Source organism: Hydra vulgaris, chromosome 06 (genome assembly GCF_038396675.1).
Source record: "Hydra vulgaris chromosome 06, alternate assembly HydraT2T_AEP".
NCBI classification, from domain to species: Eukaryota; Metazoa; Cnidaria; class Hydrozoa; order Anthoathecata; family Hydridae; genus Hydra; species Hydra vulgaris.
Window position 1 is genome coordinate 29,691,577 of NC_088925.1, and position 22,424 is coordinate 29,714,000.

Below are 22,424 nucleotides of genomic sequence, written 5' to 3' on the forward strand. Positions count from 1 at the left end.
TTATGAGGTTAATTATATGTTAGTTACAAAATAATTTTTATGTTTAAGTTTATATTTTAAAGAAAGGAAAACGTCTTCTGAACAGAGCCTCAACATATAAATTACATAAATATATAAATATATACGAATTTTAATTTGTACAGTTTATTTTTATTTTTCAAATTCCTATAGTTCTAAAATAATAGTTTGATTTTTATAAAAAATTTTTATAAAAAAATTCCCCTAGATTTTTCTCAACCGCGCTTAAGTTAACATATCGTTAGCCCGGGATACAAGTATCGTATACGACACTGTGTTTGAATTTAGAAAATTACATTCAAAGTTTAAAGTAAAAAATCTCTTTATGTCAATGATATATTATATAACTACATGTCTGACTTCGATCTGAAAAGGGAAGCCGCTTTTTGCCATTTTTCCAAATGGCAGATTAACTTTGTAAATAAATATTTTTATCTTTTCTTTTCTTAAATGAAGTGAATATATTTTAAATTTAAATACTATTTACGAAAAGTGTTAAGCGGAAATTAAAATACTTGTAAAATAATAATTTATTATTACTTAATTTATTTTCGATTAATAAGGGATTAAAGTTTTAAATAGAAAAGTAAAACAACAGACGCTTTTGAAGCATTTTTATGAATTAAAATACTTTTTAATAAACATAGGCTCATAAAAAAACTTTTATAAGTGTTTTATAATTATCAAAATTTGTTTTTAAATTATCTTTAATTTATTGGTAACTTTTGAATTGCACTTTTAACTTTTATTCAACACTTCGGCTTCCGCTTTTGCCCTTTTTCAAAAAAGCGGACTATTGTTATAAACAAAAAAAAGTGGCTTCATTTTTTGTCCAATAAAATCCCGCAAGTTTGACATCTAGTTATATAATTTATCTTTGCTTTATATAAATTTAATTACATATTAAAATTTAACAAAGTTGACTAAAATCAATATAAGTTTTTTTTTTAATTGTTTAAAAAAAAAAACTTCCCCTGTAACTTTTCAAATACGACAAATGCGTTTCGATATCGGAAAATTTTGTCGAAATACAATTGTCATAGATGCAATTAATTTGATATTAAGTGAATTAAGGTTAAATTTACTTATGTTATAACTAACAATGACTTATAACTTTAGTAAAGTTTTAGTTAAATCAGTCCTGGTAACCAATTTATCGGCATATATTTGAAAATATACTGTTTTTAATCTTGCATAAAAATTAATAAGATTCTTATACAAATATACTTAAAAATAAGTTAAGTATGATGTAAAAATGAAATAAGTTAAACCTTAAATAAAAAACAACCATTTCCGTTATTGTACCTTTTTTTTTACAATAAAGAAATAAATAAGTACAATTTTTATTAAAACATTTCTTTTCAGTTTATCAAATACAAAGAGTATTATAAAATTCAAGATCATCGCCAACAAAATATTTTACTATTGAATCAAGGTCATTAATTTTTTTTTATCTGAGAGTAAAAAACGTGTTGAATCATTTTTTAATGGAGAAATTTCATTCAGAACCTTCCCAGTGGACACAGGGCGTAAAAAAGACGTCTTTTAAACGTTTTTTAAACGTTTTGGACGTCTTTTGAACGTTCAAAAGACGCCTTATTTAGGTCCTGTGCTCACTGGGTTAGCTTTCTGTTTATTCTTTTCTGAGTGGTACTTTTTACCGATCTTTCTTCAATTAGTGGACCTGAGAATGATTTTTTAAATTTAATATGAAAGAGAAGATGTTTTTTCATGACACACTAGTATTACTTTTACAAAAGGCACTTTATGGAAATATAAAGACTTGGAAGCGAGTTTGAAGTCACCTTTGTACATTTGTATGATTTTCAATTCTGCTTTAGAAGAGTTTTCAATAGATGACAGTTATTTGAATAAGATAGGAAAGATGTAAGTCTCAAAATATCTTAATTTTTTCTCAATCGCACTATGCGTACTATCACCAGGTTCACTATACTTCTGTTCAATGAGTGGCATTCTTCTTTCATTTTGAAAAGACTTTATTGCCATAGACAAACTGAGTTCTTATTAAGGAAAACACAAGAATCAGAACAAAAAATAATATGATAAATTGATATATTAGGACAGTCTTGAATAATTAACTTGAATAGTTTATACAGACAACTTGAAAGTTAATTTTCGTTTATAATTGAATGCAGAAATGTTAGCTATTGGAAGGGGTCATACTTTTCTAAATTAAAAGTTATAACTTTTGTGGTTTTGTTATCTTCATTTGCAACTTTAGTTAGATTACACTTTCTTTCTTGTATAGTTAATAGCTTACTCTCTCTCTCTATGCTGTAGTACTTTTTAATGATCTTCTTTGTTTTTACACTCTTTACATAAGTATCACAAACCTTTCCATGGTTTGTGAAATGCCAAATTAAACTCTGTATTAAAAGTTGAATAATAAACATCTTTTTTTTTTACATTGAACTCTGGGTAAGCTTGTGTAAACAACCAGTACATTTTATTTGTACTCAATGACGACTCTAAATATTTTTTGTTAGTATTCTGTCTGCAATAGAGTAAATCGACTTTTGGAAAACAATTTATATGTTCTCTGATCTTATCTCATAAGACTTGATTAGGAGTTTTTCTACAAACCATTTTTTCTTTCTTTGTGGACCTTGGTAGTCCACTTACTTTATTTACCACGTTATTAAAATTATAGTAAATTCTTTTTCAATGATATCTAATGTTTTTAAAAAAAATAATTTACAAACTCTGCTTCTAACATCGTTCTTTTCAAAATGATGTTTACAAACACACTTCTTATGTTTTTCAAATCCTGAACTTTTACTTTTTCTTTTACAAACCCACTTTTCTACATTTTGAGTATAAAATTTAAGTTTTTTAGTGACACTTAAGTTCCAGAAATAAATAAGGACTTCAATTCTGTCATTAGCACTAAAAATTTCAAAACACTTAAGTTTAGTCACTGAAGAGCAAGTTTCTCCCTCTTTTCTCTCTGTTCTCTTTTGACCTTTTCTATCTATGTAGGCCTTGCCACATTGTCTTTGCTTTTTTCTGACATTTATTTTCAACTTGTTAACACTTCGTTGTCTTTTTCTTGTGAGTTTTTCCTAAAATATAATTAAAGTAACATTAAGTCTATTATATAAGAAACTATTTATTAAACAGCTTAATTAAAATAGAAAAAATAATGTTATTAAAACTATTATTTAGAATATTATTAAAAAATAATGCATAAATACAGTTGATGTAAAAATAAATAAAAGTTAATGATAATAAAAGAAAGTTAAATAATTTATTTAGAATATAAAAATAATTATCTCTTTATAACTATTCGAGCACAAGACGTATTGTAATGATCTTTATAAACATGTAATTTATATCTTTGTAAACAAGTATTTTATACTTATATTTCATTGTTATGAGATATGATTGTAGAAGAAAAAGATGAATTAGTATGGTCTTCCGCTGCATCGCAAGGAGTTTCTTCCTTCATTTGAAGGCTAGGCTCCAATACGATTGATTTCGGATTATCAGCATCAGAAGTCATAAAATACTCCATATTTTTTATAAACAATGAATATTTGTTCCTTTACAAAAAAAATAATATGTTTATATGAACTGTTTAGTTCTACTTATTAAAAGTAATATTTTTTATTTACGGAATATTTCAATTTAGCTCATTGGAAAAAAACACAATTCAATATTAAAAAATAAATATAATGTATTACTTTTTATTTACAAAAAATACATGTTAAAAAATAAATAAGTAACTTATACTAAGTTAAATCTTAAGTCACGTGAGCAAATAGCTGCTCGCTATGATTGGTGTACCCTAAGTACAACAGATGTAATTCGAGCGTCTCGTATTAAAAGTTCATTTACGACAAATGATCTTTTGAACTATGTTGGAAAAAAATTTAATTAAGCTATAGGATAATTTTTTTTTAAATAAGTGCACATTAAATAAATAATTCGCATACATAAACCATTTTTTTTTTAAATGTCGAATAAGACTCTTGTATTCCGGGCTAACCATATAATATATTTACATTCCAAGTATTATTTATTTTATGAAACACAATCAATATCTGTAACACAACAATTCACAAACTTGACAACCTATTCAAATGTTTTAAAGCCAAATATACTTGTATGTATGTATGTATGTATGTATGTATGTTTGTATGTATGTATGTTTGTGTGTATGTGAATGTATGCATTTGTTATTTAAAAGTAGAAAAAATATTTTTTGAACTAACAGGATATTTTTCAAAAAGATTGAAAAATGGAACTAGACTACAAAAGTAAATTTAGTAAGTTTGTTTATTTTGTTACTAATAAACTTTTAAGTTTAACAATTTTTAGTATTTTTGTCAATAACTTATTTGTTACTTTAATTAGAATATATATACATTTTTTTGTGTCAACAAAACTTTTTTTTTTTTTCTTTCGAAATTTTTAGGGTCTTAAACTTGGTTTTTCAGAACATCAAAAATATTAAACAGTAATTTTTTTTTTTGTTTCTTTAAAAGTGTTAAAAATGTGTAGACTTACACACTTGGTCAGATTATAATAAAAATTAAAGGGTATACTTTCTAGAATGCTGATTATTAACAGGTTAGGATTTCAACGAACTTTAATATCTGTTAGAAATGACGAATAATAGACAATTTTTGAATGACGGCTTCCGTAAAAGTGGTTGTTGATAAAAACGGTAGAGGCGCCTGGAGAGATGTCTGCGCTTTGACCTAAACATATCTTGTGTATACTTATTTTTATCATATGCTTAAAAACCATCGTGAATAACGTGAATTTTAGAAAAAAAATGCTATTATATTGTCTCTACGAACTATACATAAACATACAACTATATATAACTAAACATGTATTGTGTTAGAGAATTTATCTTGTAATGCGTGCACAAGGTAGCTTCCGTTTTGCACGCAATAAATTCTATTTTTGCGTCTTACCATCTCTTTAAACGTATATTTTAAATGGTTTTTGTCTCTGCTTATCAATAACTTCTTTGATTGCAACTAATATTTTTTTTATATCAAAAGTACTTACGTACTTTTGATATAAAATATCAAAAGTACGTAAGTACGATTTATACCTAATTCTTTTTTTTTTCTTCCTGGTTAAATGCACCGCGGAGGTGCATTTAACCAGAAAGTTCACGCCTCCTTCCTTACCCCCAGTGAAAAAGCGCACATGGGATACGCGTGGATTTTTTCCACATGTAACCCATGTGGGGATTATTATTTTGTCCCATGTGGGTTTCATATGGTAAATCCCACATGGATTCCATAAGGTAAATCCCATATGGGATACGCGTAGGTTTTTACCATATGTAACCCATATGGGGATTATTATTTTGTCCCATGTGGGTTTCATATGGTAAATCCCACATGGATTCCATAAGGTAAATCCCATATGGGATACGCGTAGGTTTTTACCATATGTAACCCATATGGGGATTATTATTTTGTCCCATGTGGGTTTCATATGGTAAATCCCACATGGGTTTTATGTGGTAAATCCTACATGGGATATAGGTGGAAAATACGACATGTTATAGATCTTAAATGCCACATATTTTAATCCAAATGGTATAAAAGTAGTCAATACTAGACAAATGAAAGTCCGGATGCTTCTATGATAATTATTAAAATTCTTTTAATTTAAAAATTACTTAAATAGTAATTTAAAATTAATCATCGAAGCTTTCAGAGAGGCTTTACTTAATCTGGTATTTGCTACTTTATCCCATTTGGTGTTCAAAACGTGTAGCATTTTTGATCTTTTACATGTGATGTTTTCCACTTATAACCTATGTGGGATTTACCTTAAACTATTATGACGAAATTTTATAAAATTAAAAAACGTGTTGCAAAATGAATTTATTTAAAAATAAATGCTATTAATCAATACATCCAAAACGAATATTAAAAATATTATTTTTTCTTTTGCGATTTACACGCCGTTTTTTGTCTATTGAATTAATTAAATCGCTTCGGCTTGTATAATACCAAGGTTTTTAGTATCTTCTAACTTTGTTCAAACATTTTCTAAAAAAATAAATACAAATATATATAAATATAAATATATATATATATATATATATAGAGAGAGAGAGAGAGAGAGAGAGAGAGAGAAAGAGAGAAAGAGAGAGAGAGAGAGAGAGAGAGAGAGAGAGAGAGAGAGAGAGAGAGAGAGAGAGAGAGAGAGAGAGAGAGAGAGAGAGAGAGAGAGAGAAAGAGAAAGAGAAAGAGAGAGAGAAAGAGAGAGAGAGAGAGAGAGAGAGAGAGAGAGAGAGAGAGAGAGAGAGAGAGAGAGAGAGAGAGAGAGAGAGAGAGAGAGAGAGAGAGAGAGAGAGAGAGAGAGAGAGAAAGAGAGAAAGAGAGAGAGAGAGAGAGAGAGAGAGAGAGAGAGAGAGAGAGAGAGAGAGAGAGTAGAGAGAGAGAGAGAGAGAGAGAGAGAGAGAGAGAGGAGAGAGAGAGAGAGAGAGAGAGAGCAATTTTAATAAGGAACCTTATTAGTCGAGCAATTTTAATTATTAGCCAGTTTGAAGTCATTAATGACTACAATATTTCACAAATAATTATTTCCTAATTTATTACTTACAATGACTAACGTATTATGCGTAATTGAACACATATTATGCGTAATGAGCTTGAACCCATGAGGAGAATCCTGAAAAAAAGTGATCAATAAGGATAAGTAGTTAAACAAAAAAACAAAAACAAAAAAGTAAAAACCTACTTTTTCAATGATGTAGACTTCTATAATAACAGGCCTTGACATCGCGCAAAATGGCGTAAAAACTGAAGGCCGATTAAACTTTCACTTTTACTTATATTGATATATTTTTATATTAGGTAGGGTGTAATGGCAGTCTATGTTTTCTAATAATAATCTCTAGTAAAAACGGAAATATAAAAAGAAAACCAAAAAATTGTTAAAAGATAATCATGCTTTTCGTATTTCAAATTTCATTAAGAATATTTATGTAATATTAAATAGTATCAATAACAAGCAGAACCATAACAAAGTATATATCTATATATTAGAAAGATAACTGTATTTTTAATTTTTTTTGCTAAAAATGGTAACAATAAAAATCACCAACAATAAAAAACACCAACAAAAGTTGATTCAAGCAAAAAAAAAGTTTTATCAATATATCTCAACAGGGTTAAAGTCCTTATACTTGGCAACTTGTAGTCAATACACAAACAATCATATAAACTTCGTCGCATAGCAAAATACTCATATGCTCTACATATAATATCTGAAGTATATAAAACTTCACCAACATTAACTTTTCTCATAGCATTAAGGTGTTCGAATAGAATATTTGACTGAAGCGAACTTTCTTTATTTTTTAAAAATCTAACTGCTTCAAATAAAGCTGATTTTGTTTTTATGAACTTTAATTTGTTTACAGCTAAATATGAAATATTACAAATTGTGCCATTATGGTTAGCTACAAATGAATAATCATTGAAAATTACTAAAATAAATAATGAAACACCAAGTTTGTACATTTTTGATTGTATGTGTAAACTTTTTTTATTAAGCTGGAAAACAATAACATCGTTATTATCACTTAACAAAGATTGAATATCGTCAAATATAATTTCATCCTCTTTTAGAAAATCATTTAACTCATCTGGTAAAATGCTTCGAAAACCGCTTGAAGTTACATTTTTTCTAACTTTACTTGCTGGTGTGGCTAAACAACTAGGTGGAATATTTTAAAAACAGATGGTGGGTTTAAAGGTCGTTGCTTCCCATATTTCCCTTCAAAAGGTGCTTCATTTGGCCAATGCAGTTGACATAATGCTGTATAGTCTGTAACAATAAAACCAGTTCTTGGGATAGCTTCACTACATCTTTTTTCCCTCCACAGTTTCGGGAATTTATAAATTGATATTTTTGTTGTGGTTGAGTATTGATATTTTTGTTGTAGTTGTAATTGATATTGTAGTTGTAGTTGTATAAATTGATATTTTTGTTGTAGTTGAGATAGTTCGACTTGCAAAGAGATACACAGCATTTTAAAGGCATTTTAATTATTAAAAAAATTTATCGTTAGTTTGACAATATTATTACCTTACAAAGTTAACGCCTTGAACCTTACAACGTTATCGCCTTGATGTTGGGCTATCTAATTTATAAACCAATCACATTTTAAAGATTTATTAAAAAAGCGCGAACACAAACTTTCGTCTAATGTTTAAAGATGAAAATGTAAACACAGTATTAGGAATTGGCCTTCAGTTTAACAACTTTGTTGCGCGATGTCAAGGCCTGTTATTATAGAAGGCCGCGGTCACACATGATATAATATTCTGAAACTAATAAACAAACAACTAAATTTCTATAAGTAAATTTATTCTTTGATCATTGCCTTCATATCCTATCTTATTTTCATATCATAATTTATTATGGAATTATTTATATAACATATCACAACAATATTATTAAATTTGTGATGTTCAAATATCATATGAACATTCTCTAACATGTTTATATGATATTTGAATATAGTTCTTGAGTATATTATCTGCAAAGAATTGACTGATGCAAGTTCTAATGTTGTCAAAAACCAAGCATGCATGCATGGGACACTGCAGTGTCCCACAAAGAAATGCAGGTTTGAAAGTCAAATTTTCTTTATTAAAAAAAAAATTGAAATAGGGGGGAGATAGGGAGGTTTCTGTAACTTTTTTTAGGCTCCAAAACTTTTTTTAGGCTTTAAAATGTATGCAGTTATACATATAACTCCTGATAGTTAACTATATGTATAACTAGTTATACATAAAATTTATTATATAAACTTATTTTTTAAGATTATGCTTGAACAAATAAGTACCAATTAATTCAAATTCAAGATTTAGTTCAAGTTCAAGTTCTTATTTGTTCATTGTTTTTTCACTATTTTAAATTTATTTGTTCAAATTTGTTAACTAGTACTAATTCTTACTACAGTAAGAATATTTATCATTGTTGAACGTGATTTTATTAGTAACTTAATTTTACTATCAACATATTTTGACAACACCCTTTACATTTTAAATGATGACAGCTTTACTTTTCTATTGATGTTAATTTTATTATGTTTCAATAACTCAGATTGAATTTTAACTGAATTATTGTAAGCTTTGTAAGGGTTTGTTGTATCTCAAATGGTGTTGTAAATAAAGTAAAAATATATATATATATATATATATATATATATATATATAATATATATATATATATATATATATATATATATATATATATATATATTATATATATATATATATATATATATATATATATATATATATATATATATATATATATATATATATATATATATATATATATAGTATTTAGGCTATGGGATCATCCATAAATGATGCCAGTAGATAGAGGGGCAGTGTGAGTTTAACAATAATTGACAATGGGGAGGGAATGTTGAGACCAAAATAATGTCAATTAAAAAATTGAATCAAAAAAAAAAGTAAAATATTTTATTTAAAAAAAAAGTAAAACAATTTATGCTAGCTATGAGCAGGTTTTAGAGGTATTTACACCAACAATGTGGTCTAAAAACTTCTGGCTTTTGTTGCTTAAAACTGTAGAGGATCATAGGAAAAACAATTTAAATTCAGAAATTAGCTTGCTTATCTGAAAGAACAATTTATGCTTTTTTTTTATTTACTTTTAGTACTTTTGAGAATAAATGTATAATTGAACAAGAAAAAATTGATGGTATATGCATTTTTTATATTATATTAACAATTCAGATATACCATCATAATACGATAACAAAAACTGACATCATTTTCAATGGGAGATGGCGAAAAATTAACTGAGTTTGATAAAGGGTGAAGTGGTTCAACAAACTGGGTCATTATCTGACATCATTATGCATAGATGACCCTACGATTTAAGTAAAATAAGTAATCACTTTGCCATATTTCTCTTTAGAAAGTGTAAGAAAAAAGCATTGTTATGCTGAGAACCTACCTACTGAGCGAGCTTTGACCACCTATTTTATAAATTTGAGAGACAGAAGTGGAAGTGCGAATCGCAATAGAACTAATAACAATGCTCTAAATTGATTTTAACTTTGTAGACTAGCATTAATATAGTATTTAGAAATAATAAATAAAGTTTACATGATTTTTATAATTTGTATTTATTTCCATTAATTATCAGTTGTCAGTCTCCATTTTATAAAATGAATTAAAAAACTATTTATTTATAGTATAATAATAATACATAAATACTAGTTTCCTAATGCTATTATCATCACAATGTTAATGGTATTCGTTTTAAAGTGAAATTTTGTATCAATTTTATTGTTTAAATGTTATATTTATATATATATATATATATATATATATATATATATATATATATATATATATATATATATATATATATATATATATATACATATATATATATATATATATATGTATATATATATATATATATATATGTATATATATATATATATATATATATTATATATATAATATATATATATATATGTATATATATATATATATATATATATATATATATATATATAATATATATATATATATATATATATTATAATATATATATATATATATATATATATATATATATATATATATATATATATATATATATGTATATTATTTTTACTTTATTTACAACACCATTTGAGATACAACAAACCCCTACAAAGCTTACAATAATTCAGTTAAGATTCAATCTGAGTTATTGAAACGTAATAAATTTAACATCAATAACAACATAAAATCACGTTCAACAATGATAAACATTCTTACTGTAGTAAAATTAGTTCTAACTGATAAATTTAAACAAATAAATATAAAATTAACAAAAACAATGAATAAATAAGAACATTAACTTGAACTTTAACTAAATCTTGAATTTGAATTAATTGGTACTTATTTATTCAAGCATTAACCTTAAAAAATAAGTTTTTATAACAAATTATATTTTTATACAAATTTTAAAGCATATTATTTTATTTAAACATTACTTAGATCATATTACTTTGAAAACTGGACCCAGAGGCTTTATTATTAATAACACTGTGGTACTCCAGATTAAAAATTGAAAAGTTTCTGTAAATATCCTGTTTTTGTTCCTCAATGTAGTTCGTAAGTCTCTTAAGTCTTAAGGACCTTATTTAATAAGTTATTATATCTAAAGTTAAAAGTTTTGGAGCATAAAAAAAGTTACAGAAACCCATCTCCATCCTATTTTTTTCTTTTTTTAATAAAGAAAATTGGGAATTCTTTGACTTTCAAACCTGCATTTCTTTGTGGGACACTGCAGTGTCCCATGCACGCAAGATTGGTTTTTGACAACATTTTAACTTGCATCAGTTAATTGTTTGCAAATAATTTACTCAAGATCTATATTCAAATAACTATTATATTATCCTAATAATACGTCTATTTGCACAAATCTTGATCTTATTTCTATAAGGAAAGAAAAAAATTATTCGTGGTACTTACATACTTGCTTGCCATTCTCTTAATTAATATAAAATATTTTCACACAATATAAACGTAACGCAATGCAATGTCGATTTAAAAATTTTTTTTAGTTTCCAGCTTTTAAATTAATTCCCATGCAAATCCCACAGGAAACCCACGTGGGATTTCCCATGAGTGTAAATACCATATGGTTCCCACATGTAACCCATGTGGGATTACCCACATGGGTTTAAGGTGACAAATTTCCATACGGATACCACATGGGAAAATCCGTCCCCCATAAATCCCATCAATCCCACACGGAACCCACGCGGAACCCATGTGGGACGCGGTTTTATTTTTCACTGGGACCGTGACGCGAAAATTTGTCCAGAGCTCGTTTCGAACCTGGATCTCCTGCTTTTTTTTTTTTTTTAAAGCAAGCGCTCCAACCACTGCGCCACGGCTGCACATTCAAGAACCAAGTTGGAAGAAAAACTTGAAAGAGCTAAATTCAAAGAGAAACTTGATTAAATTAAATTTGAGTTAATCAAATTGTTCATTGAGTTGTTACTACTTATAACATTTTCATTATCTTGTTATGTATATTTATCCTTGATAACTGTTAAATTACAATTCGCTAATATACTTAATTTATTGCTTTTATAATATGAAGCCAGTATTTTGAGCGGTTTGTCAAATAAAGGTATTCTGATTTGAATCTGTATTCAAATTTAGAACTAGCATTCTAAAGGCAATTTTATAGATAAATTTTACAGAGTTTAATACCGTAAAGGTAATTGGCCTATTGAAAGAAAGGGTGTCGTTTTCTGAGCAGAACTTTTACATGTAAAATTTTTACATATAAATTACATAAATATATAAATATAAACAAATTTTAATTTTAACAGTTTATCTTTATTTTTTAATCCTTTTAAGTTCTAAAGAAATAGTAAAATTTTTGTAAAATTTTTTTTAAAAAATTTCCCAGGATTTTTTTTACAGCGCATAAATTAAACAATAAATATATAAATAAAATAAAATAGTTGTTTGTAATATAAATATTTTATAAACACATGTTGAGTTACAATAGGTAATTTTTCATAAATCGACTGACACATAGTTTTTCTCGGGGGGATTATTTACATGGGGATATTTTCCGGGGGAATTTTTTCCTAAAACCTTTATTAGCTGCTGTCGTTATTTAATAATAGTTATATTTCGATTAATTTTATTGCAAATAATTTTTAGTTAGAATTTTTTATAATTATTTAACTATTATTTTCAATAATGGTATTTCTGTAGACTGCTATGTCATTGACAAAAATAGCCTAAGGTGCAGCAGAGTCTACATTCATCAACTAATTGAACAGAAACGGTTGCAGTGGAGAGTATATACATCGACAAGAGATTTATGTTAGGCTGAGCACTCTTTTAATCAATAAAATTTTTTTATTTAAACTTTAAAAACAAATCTAAACAACTGTGGTGTCACTAAATCAATTTATTTCCTGCTTAGCTTCCCCCTCTCCTAGCCCTTTCACAAAATCACCACCAGCACCAACATCTTCTTTTTCACGCGAAGGTCACGTTTTACTTAGGAGTACATGTAATTTAAAACTTCTTAATTTTTTAAACTTTATTTCATGCAACATAAATTAAAAACCGAAAAGTAGATATATCAATTTTTTTTTCGCCAATATTTTGTCTTCTTCCACCAATAATTTTTCTGTTTTAAAAGGTTATTTAAAGTTCAAGTTGGTAAATGTTATTTTTATCAATGCTTTTTTTAACAAGTTCTTTACAAAGTCATTTTTTAACTCAAAAGACAATTTCATAAAATTTACTTTTAACAACATTTAAACAAGTTTAAATACAGATTAAATCATTTTTTCGTATAACCTAATCATAGCTAAAATACAACCGCATGAAACAAGATCATCAAAATAAATGGCATCAACAAAGATCATTAAACTAAATGTCATCAACGAAGATCATCGTCAAAGATTTGTCAAGATTTTATCTGCTTATCAAGATTATCTGTTTGTGAACTACTTGTGTGTTAGGGTAAGATAAAATATAAATAAAAACCTGAACTTAAAAATTTTGCGAATAAATAATATTTTTAGGGGTCCCAACCGTTTCTTGAATATTTAACGAATCTCTTGAAAATGAAAGTTTACTTACTTTAAGTATCTTATACTCAAAAGTAGCGAAATTTAATAAAAGTTTCTAAATTAGTAATTCTTTTTTATAAGAACATGTTTAAAACATTATTTATTTAAAAAAACCGTAAAATATCAAATTTTTTAAGGTTAAAAAATTAAACAATATATAATGTTTGATTTAATAATATATTTATTAAAATATTTTGAGTAAATAATATTATTTATTTTTAATATATTGAAGATACCTTAGAATGTAACAAAAGAAGTTTTCAAAAAAGTAATTTTCACCCGACCTGTTTTGCACGCATAATAGAAGGCTATATTTGTATGTGTATGCATGACAGTTAACTTTTTAGCTTATTATGAATCTAACCAATGAACCAATAAAAAATGACAAAAGCTAATAAAAGTTTTTACTTTATAAAATTCAAATTAATAATAAAAACCTTCTCTAATTTTGATAAGAAGTAACAATTGGTATCAAAACATTTTAAAACCAGTTTTAAACCAGGTTTAAACCAAACATTTCACTAAAACAATATTTTTAACATTTCTCTGATAAAATTATACTATTACACTGGTTCTTAAGCAAACCATTTTTACTTATTCAACCTAAGCAATGGTTATGAAGACAAAAAAAATAGGGCTATCAAATCAGGCGATCCTTCTGAAGTTGCAAATTATCTTCCAACCTTATTTATTACTTGTTTTTCTAAAATATTAGAGCGAGTTATATTTAATAGGCTTTATTCTTTTTTAAATATAAATAAAAAACAAAAGTAATTTGGATTCAAATCTGGCCATTTCATCGATCATGCAATCATTCACCTTGCTCAGAACATACTAAATCGTTTAATTAAGACAAATATACTTTTTTTATCGATTCAAGTAAAGCTTTCGATTCAGTCAGTCATCAAATCATTTTTATTTATATTTTTAGTTTACATTATTTACATATCGTTTAATATAAACATATAAACTTGGAATCTGGAAGAAGATCATATCGATCTTTGATCTAGAACCATATAAAAATTACAATATAAATATAATATAAAATAACCAAGGTAGTTTATAACAAAATAACAATTTGAACATTTGAAATATCTAATATTTAAAATAATATCTCAAAAATATTTCAATATATTATCCGATGAAAAACTAATATTCTTTACCTTGTTTTTAAAAACAGAAAAAGAGATAAATGAATCTAAACTAGGCTGGACAATTTTATTCCAGAGATAAGGTGCTCTATAATCTATATAAAATCCTTCAAAACTTTTTATACCATAACTATTGTTGTGGTATAAAAAATATTAACTAGTCCAGGTTAGAGAGCTATTTGACTAATAGGAAGCAGTATATATTATATGATGAAAGAAAAATTAATTATGAGACAATTTAATGTGGTGTTCCTCAAGGATCAATTTTAGAGCCACTTCTATTTCTCGTTTATATAAACGATTTAAATAAATCGACTAACAGTTTAAATACAATTTTATTTGTAGATGGTACCAGCTTGTTTTATTTCAATAAAGATATCAATATGTTATTTCAAATAGTAAACAAAAACTCGACAAACTAACTCAATGGTTTAAATCAAACAAATTATCTTTAAATATTACTAAAGCAAAATACACTTTATTCCATCGTCTGTATAAAAAATAAGTTACTTTCTTAAAACTTCCGGACCACTTTATTGATAATAAATTAATAAAGAGAGAACAATCAATAAAGTATTTAGGCGCGTTTCTAGACAAAAATGTAACCTGGAGGGAACATTTAGGTGTAGTTGAAGATAATATATCAATACTTTAGGTATAATGTACAAAGCTGAGCAGTTATTAAATCAATCTTGTTTGAAAAACATTTTCTGGGACTTGGTGATAAGACTAAATTTGTCTTCTTTTTGCCCCGGTCATGAAATTAAATTTTATATAAGTTACGACTGTAATTTTTTTTCTTCCAAATGGCAAAGTGTAAGTAAATTTAAAAAAAAATGATTTTTATGAAATTTTGTGTATTTTTAATTTTTAAAAGGATTTATCAACGATGATAAGAAATGTTTTTTTAGCTACAAACAAACAAAGGTTTCAAATTTTAGTTAATAAATTAATTTTTGTATATTTTTATGAAAAAGTTGTTTTTTTTTATAATGCTAATATATATGTATGTCGAGAGGTATATATGTAAGAGGAGGGGCAAAGAATTACTAAAAAAAGAAAGTAACAAAATTTTAGGCTTTAATCTACATTAAGATTTTTATCAAAGGATTTTTATCATAGGATTTAAATAATCTTTTTTTTTAAAGCTGAGCCATCTTCTTATTCCGAAGCCATAACAGTTCAAGTGAAGCAACCAGTTGGTGAAAATGTAAGTAACCTTACTTAATAAATTTAAAAGTTTGTAAAGTTTATTGGTTCAAAACTTTTAATAAACGCTTTCGAAAAACTTAAATAACTTCAGCATTTCAAATCTATTTTTTTTTCTTTAAAACTCAAACTATAGTTGTAAAATAATTAAACCCCTATCACTTTTGTTTATCAAAGCATTTGTTTCCCTTTTCTGCAAAAATGATTAAAAACGTGACTGATCTTAATCTTGATAATGAAAGTAAGTAATTTAAAGCCGGAGGTAAATAGGAATCAATGTATACCATATCTAAAACAGGGTTTGTATACAATTGAACCATCTTAATCTGCAAATTTGTATACAATTGTACATTTGTATACAAAAAAATGTATACAATTGAACCATCTTAATCTGCAAATTTTAAGATTTACGTTTACTTCTATTGCTAATAAAGTTTATTGAACTTTTTATGGTTAAAAATGGTTATATTTTTGTAAAGACGTATTTAATATTAAGTTGTAATAATAAAAAAGGTATTCATAGTTCGTCAAATAGTATTGAAAAATATTCTACTTTTTTTTTTTTTGAATTTAATAAAGTTTCTTGGTATTTATAATGTAAATTTTTATTATTTTGTTAAAAGCGTTTTACCCACCATGCAGAGATTTTTCAGATCAACAACAAAAAATTAAAGTCAATGATGTAAAAAATGAAATTAAAAAATAAAAAGAATATGTAAAAAATCAAAGGATTAAATAGAATTATTTTGGCAATATTACGTCTAATGTTTACTTTCAAGTGTCAATGTTTTCTGAATAGACTTGCAACTTTATTTATTCCCAAAAAAAATAACTGAGATACTTTTAGCAAACATGTGGAGTTAAGTTTGCATAAAATTTATGATAATGAATACTGGGTTGTAAGAAATCTCAACATAGTCCTAAACACGCCGTTATATTTTGTTCAAAAATCTCCCGATCGCCAGTTTGCGCGTGTTTTCACACTTAAAGTAATAGTAAGTGAAAATCATGTGAAAATAACAATTTTGATAGACCAAAGAATATCAAAAGATTTTGCTTAAATTTTTTTTTTTTTCCGTTTGTTTATTTGTTTGTTCTTTATTACAATGTTTAAGGTACAAATACAAACGAGAAAATTACAAGTGAAGATATCGTAAAAATAAATAAATAAAAAATAAATAAAGAACGCGGATATTCAAAGAAGACCATTAGGTCTTATCACAAAGAACTGCTAATGAAGAACTTGAAACTTAAAATTTATACAAAGTGTAAAAGTCGTTATATATAAAGACTTTTACTTTTACGATTTAATTTATTTGTATACAAATAAATTAAATCGTTAAGATTAAAAAATCCTTTTACAACTAGAGAATACAAATAAACAAAAAAATATACAAGTATTTGATTTAATAAAAAAAAAAAGAAAGCGGACACTCGCAGGAGACCATCAAGTCTTCATCGAGAACCGCTCGTAAATATAAAAATCTCATCAAAATCAAATCCATACATACATGGTCAAGTGTATAAAGCACAAAAAAAAATTAAGTGCATTCATATACATATTCAGTTACATCACTGCATAAAAAAAAAAAAAGTAAATTGTTCAATGTTTAAAAATACAAAAATATATCATCAATTGACAATATAATTTTCTTAAGCATTTTTTAAATGAGAGATAACTCCATTCCAAAGAAATACCAAAATGTTTTAAAACAATTTCATTCCAAAGAGAGGCTCCACGAAGTGAAATGCTTGATTTTCCAAAATTAGTTTCAAAAAATGGTTGACAAATTAAATTATTATTTCTTAAATTGTATTTATTTTTATCTTTTAAGGTATATAAATTATAAAAAGAAACTGGGTTGAAGTTAGTTTTACATTTGTAAATGAAACAAAGAATATTAAAAACAAAAAAAGCTGATATATATCAAAAACATTCATTTCAAAAAAGGTAGAGAGGCTTGTCATGAGTAAATCTATCTTTAAAATTAATAAAACGAGTAACATGCTTTTGTTGACGATAAAGAGGCCTAAGTTTGGGTTTATTAGCACTAGACCAAGCAATATTTGCATAGTTTAAATGACAACGGATAAAGGAGTAATAAAATTGAGTTAAATTACGTTTATTTAAAATACTATTAGTTTTATACAATATTCCTTTTTGCAGCAATAAACTTTTAGCAGCTGTATTACACAAGAATTCTATGTGATATTTCCAATTAAGGTTTTCATTGATACAGATACCCAAAAAGTTTGTATTAATTACTTTTTTTATCAAAGTTTTGTCAATAAAAAGTAATGGTAAATCGCAAGACAGAAGTTTTTTTTTAGAAGATGGATGAAAAAGTATCTAATTAGTTTTTTCAACATTTAGTAAAAGCTTGTTTATTTTAAGAAATTTTTGTTAGTTCAATATTCATATTTTGAAATGACGTTGTTAAAAAGAGGTTAGTGTCATCTGCAAACATGACAGCAATCAATTTCAAAACTTTATGTAAATCATTGATGCAAATTAGAAAGAGAAGGGGCCCAAGTATAGGACCCTGGGAAACACCACAGGTTTTATTTAAAAGATTGGATGGGTCAGTTAAACTACTATAAACAATGTGTTTACGGTTGATTAAATAGCTTTTAAGTAAAGTAAAACATTACCTTTAATTCCATAATGCTTAAGTTTTTTTAGGAGAATTTTATGATCAATTGTATCAAAAGCTTTTAATTTATCTATGAAAACTACCTACGTGAATTGAGAATTTTCAAAAGATTCAGAAATATTGCGAATAATTTGGATTGTTGCATGTTCTGCTGAGTTATATTTTTTGAATCCGTATTGATTAACATATAATGTATTATTTGAAGAAAGGTGATTATTAATTACGTTGAATAAAATTTTCTCTAAAACTTTAGAAAAAACAGACAAAACAGAAATTGGGCGATGATTAGAAAAACATCAGTTGCATCACCAACTTTGTTGCATCACCAACTTTAAAAATCAATGAGTCGCTTTAGCTACTTTTAGAAAATCAGGAAAAACGCCCTGCTTTATTGAACAATATAAAACTTTAAATAGCACATCTTTTAGGGGTTCATAAAACTCGATGACAACATTACTATTTATATTATCATGGCCAGCTGATTTATTACACTTAAGCATCTTAAAAGATTGCTCAAAATCTTCTTAAGAAAATTAATAAGACGTTAAGACCGAAGTAATCGAAAAATCATTCTCATCAATTTTATTAGTCACAAAAGGAATTTTATTACCTAGATTAGGGCCAACAGAGTCAAAAAAAATTTATTTAATTTACTACTTATTACAGTTGAATCAGAGGAAAATTCATCATTAACTTTTTTAGTTTTAAGCAGTGAGCACGGTTTTATTTTTTGCATCCCAGTAAGTTCTCTAAGAATTTCCCATGTGCGTTTACAATTATGTTGGTTCATCTCAAGTAAATTTAAGTAGTACAGTTTTTTTTAAATTTTTCCTTTGTCTTTCAACTTTTTGGCATAATTTTTATAAAGAATCGTACTTTCGTTAGTTTTGGTTTTTAAGTATTTGATATATAAACTTTGCTTAACTTTAGAGGATATTTAAAGATCTTTTGTGATCCATGGTGACATTAAACTCTTGGTTTTTTTATTTAATGTACATTTCGGAAAGTTTATGTTATATATTTTATAAAAAGTTTTAAAGAAAGCGTCATAAATTTGATTAGCGTCTGTAGATACATTAATTTGATTCCAATGAAGCAGAGATAACTGCTTTTTAAAAAATTTTAAATTTGCTGCGGTAAAAAAGCGTTTTGAAAAACTTGTTTTCTGTGGGGATGTTATTTCAGCGGCAATGTTAATCGAGATAAAAATGGGGAAGTGATCTGAAATGTCGCTTAAAATTATACCTTTTTTTTTGAAATTTATTAAAAATATTGCTTGTTATGATATTGTCAAATAAAGTAGCTGAAGTTGAAGTTACTCTTGTTGGCTTATTAATTAAAGGAACTGCCCACGTTTAAATACATCATTATACAATTTATTTACTCCACAATTTGTATGGTAAATTAATATCACTTATTAAATAGTATAATTTCTAATTTGACTCAATATTTTATTGAGTCAAATTAGAAATTATATATATTTAAATATATATAATTTCTAATTTGACTCAAAGGTGGGCAATAGCAACAACTTAAAATTAAATTTTTGTTTTTTGTAGTTACGATTTCAATTGTTAAAACCTCTTTGTCGTCATCAGAATTACTCATGTCAGGCCTTATAGTATACCTCAAACATTCTTTAATATAAATTATTAAACCACCGTACAGTGGGACAGAGTGTGCCAAAATACCAATAAATCAATATCAGCATTGCACGATGAAAATTTGTCATAATGGTGAAGACATGTTCATTAGAGGAAATATCTAGTTAAAAAAAACATTAAGTATTAATTTAAGCGTAATTTTATGCGGTTATTTACACGTTAATTTGACATGTGTTCCAAAACGCAATTTTGCTTTTTTTATTTATCAAGTTTCTTACGCTACTATTGTTTTAAATTAATTTTAATGACTTTCATTTTAAACTATATTATTTTTTTTATGAATGTTTTTTTCGCTCAGGTTTTTAAAAATAATTTAACGTAAATGTAATCATTAGTTTTTATGCATCAAAAACAGACAGTTTTCGATATTTTACTTTTACTATTAGGTATCAGATAAACTATCCTCCAATATCCTCCAAACATTTGACTGTGTAAATCTCATGCTAAATATATGTAAATAGCCATGCATCATAAATATTTTGCAACTTTTTGCAATAAAAAAAGTTATAACAAAAAATTGGTCTTCGGTTAATGGTCAGTTGATGAGAAATACTGAACATTTAAAAAAGATGTTTTGTATACAAAGAATACGTACAAAATCTTTCATTACTGTTATAATATATAAGTTTTGTAAATATAAATCTAAAAATGTTATTTTATGACAAATAAATGCATCGAAAAGTAATATTTTTAATGTTTACTCTGATAAAAGTTGTCTTGTCCATTAAAAATATTTCGTATTTTTCACCAAAATTATTAATTTTTAATATTTTTTTTTTTATAAAATATAATTACATGTTTGTTACTTTATTAATGCATTTTATGCACCAACAAAATAGTTTAACCTTAAACCAATATAATTACTATATACATCTACGCCTTAATTTATTCAAAAAAAAAAAGAAGCATAACGTTAAGAAAGGCGTCATCTTATATATACTTTTGTGACAGGTAATATTTATAAAAACTAATAGAAATAAATTATTTTCATATTTTGAATATTCTATCTATTCATCAAGGTTATTTGAAAATATCTTGAGATGATATGTATATATAATAATTTGAATAAATATAATTTCTTAAATCGAGATATAATCAATATGCAAAAGAATTTTTAGAAACAAAATGAAGCCAAAAAATGTGTTGCTTGTACATTCTTTTTGATGTTTGCCAGCAAAATTTTTTTGATAAAAAGCCATAAAACGGAGCAGCTTTGCAAGTCATTACATCTGTGATACCGATTATGAAATTCACAATACTTATTTGGATCATGGCTTTACTTAGAAAACCTTAACACAAACATTAATTAAGTTAATAAAAATTTGAACTGTGTTTAAATATCCCAATAATACAATAATGTAGAATAAGTATAATCTTACTTCATAAAATGATCTGATTGCATTTCTCGGTTAAACATGGACAACGCTGATGTGTAGCCAGTTACACGTTGCAAGTTAAGATATTTGTAAACATTTTTTCATACTGTTTTATATAAATACTATTTATACCTACTAATAAATATCATTTTTACTAAATATATTTTATCAACAATAATATTTTTAAAAAATTTTTTTTGTTTTTTTATCAAATAATAAAAAAATATTTTTAAAAATGACTGCCTATTTTCTGAAAATCAGTCAAAAAACCACATAGAATCATCCGCAATAAACTCACACTTATCTTTTACTTAATTTATTAGAAAACTTCTCATATAGTTTTTAGTGTGTTGGGTCCATATTAAGTTAGAGATTTTAAAGTTAGTACATTATTTTAGGTTTTAAGACTTTTTGAAAATCAAAAATTTTTACAAGAAAAAAAAAGATATCTCAAGACATATTTATTAACTTATAAAATTTCTAGCTAAAAAGAAAGATATTAATGCAAGTATAAATTTCAAATGTAAAACTGTGTGTTTAGAAGAGGTAACAGTGGTTTATCGAGCATCTTTTTATAGACTCATTTATTACGATTTAAATAATACGAAAATGTGTAAAAATACATATTCTTCCATGAACAAAAAATAAACAAATTAAAACTTTCAAATTTTGACCCATTAAGCAATAAACCTTGCTTA

At 25.9% G+C, this 22,424-nt stretch overlaps 1 protein-coding gene and 1 long non-coding RNA gene across 2 annotated transcripts in view; one reads left to right on the forward strand and one right to left on the reverse strand.

Annotated features, from left to right (window-relative positions):
* The first annotated feature begins 4,197 nt into the window (after positions 1 to 4,197).
* LOC136081002 (proline-rich transmembrane protein 1-like) overlaps positions 4,198 to 22,424 on the forward strand; it is a 38,845-nt gene continuing 20,618 nt past the window's right edge. Inside the window, exons 1-2 of the mRNA XM_065798347.1 lie at positions 4,198 to 4,307; positions 15,972 to 16,033. Of these exons, the coding sequence (XP_065654419.1) occupies positions 4,280 to 4,307; positions 15,972 to 16,033 (90 nt within the window). The 5' untranslated portion in view covers positions 4,198 to 4,279. The remainder of the gene's footprint in view (positions 4,308 to 15,971; positions 16,034 to 22,424) is intronic.
* Positions 5,880 to 11,854, reverse strand: LOC136081766 (uncharacterized). The gene is made up of 3 exons (XR_010639087.1): positions 11,535 to 11,854; positions 6,619 to 6,687; positions 5,880 to 6,062 (listed from the first exon to the last, which is right to left on the reverse strand). It is a non-coding gene; the product is annotated as an uncharacterized LOC136081766 (long non-coding RNA).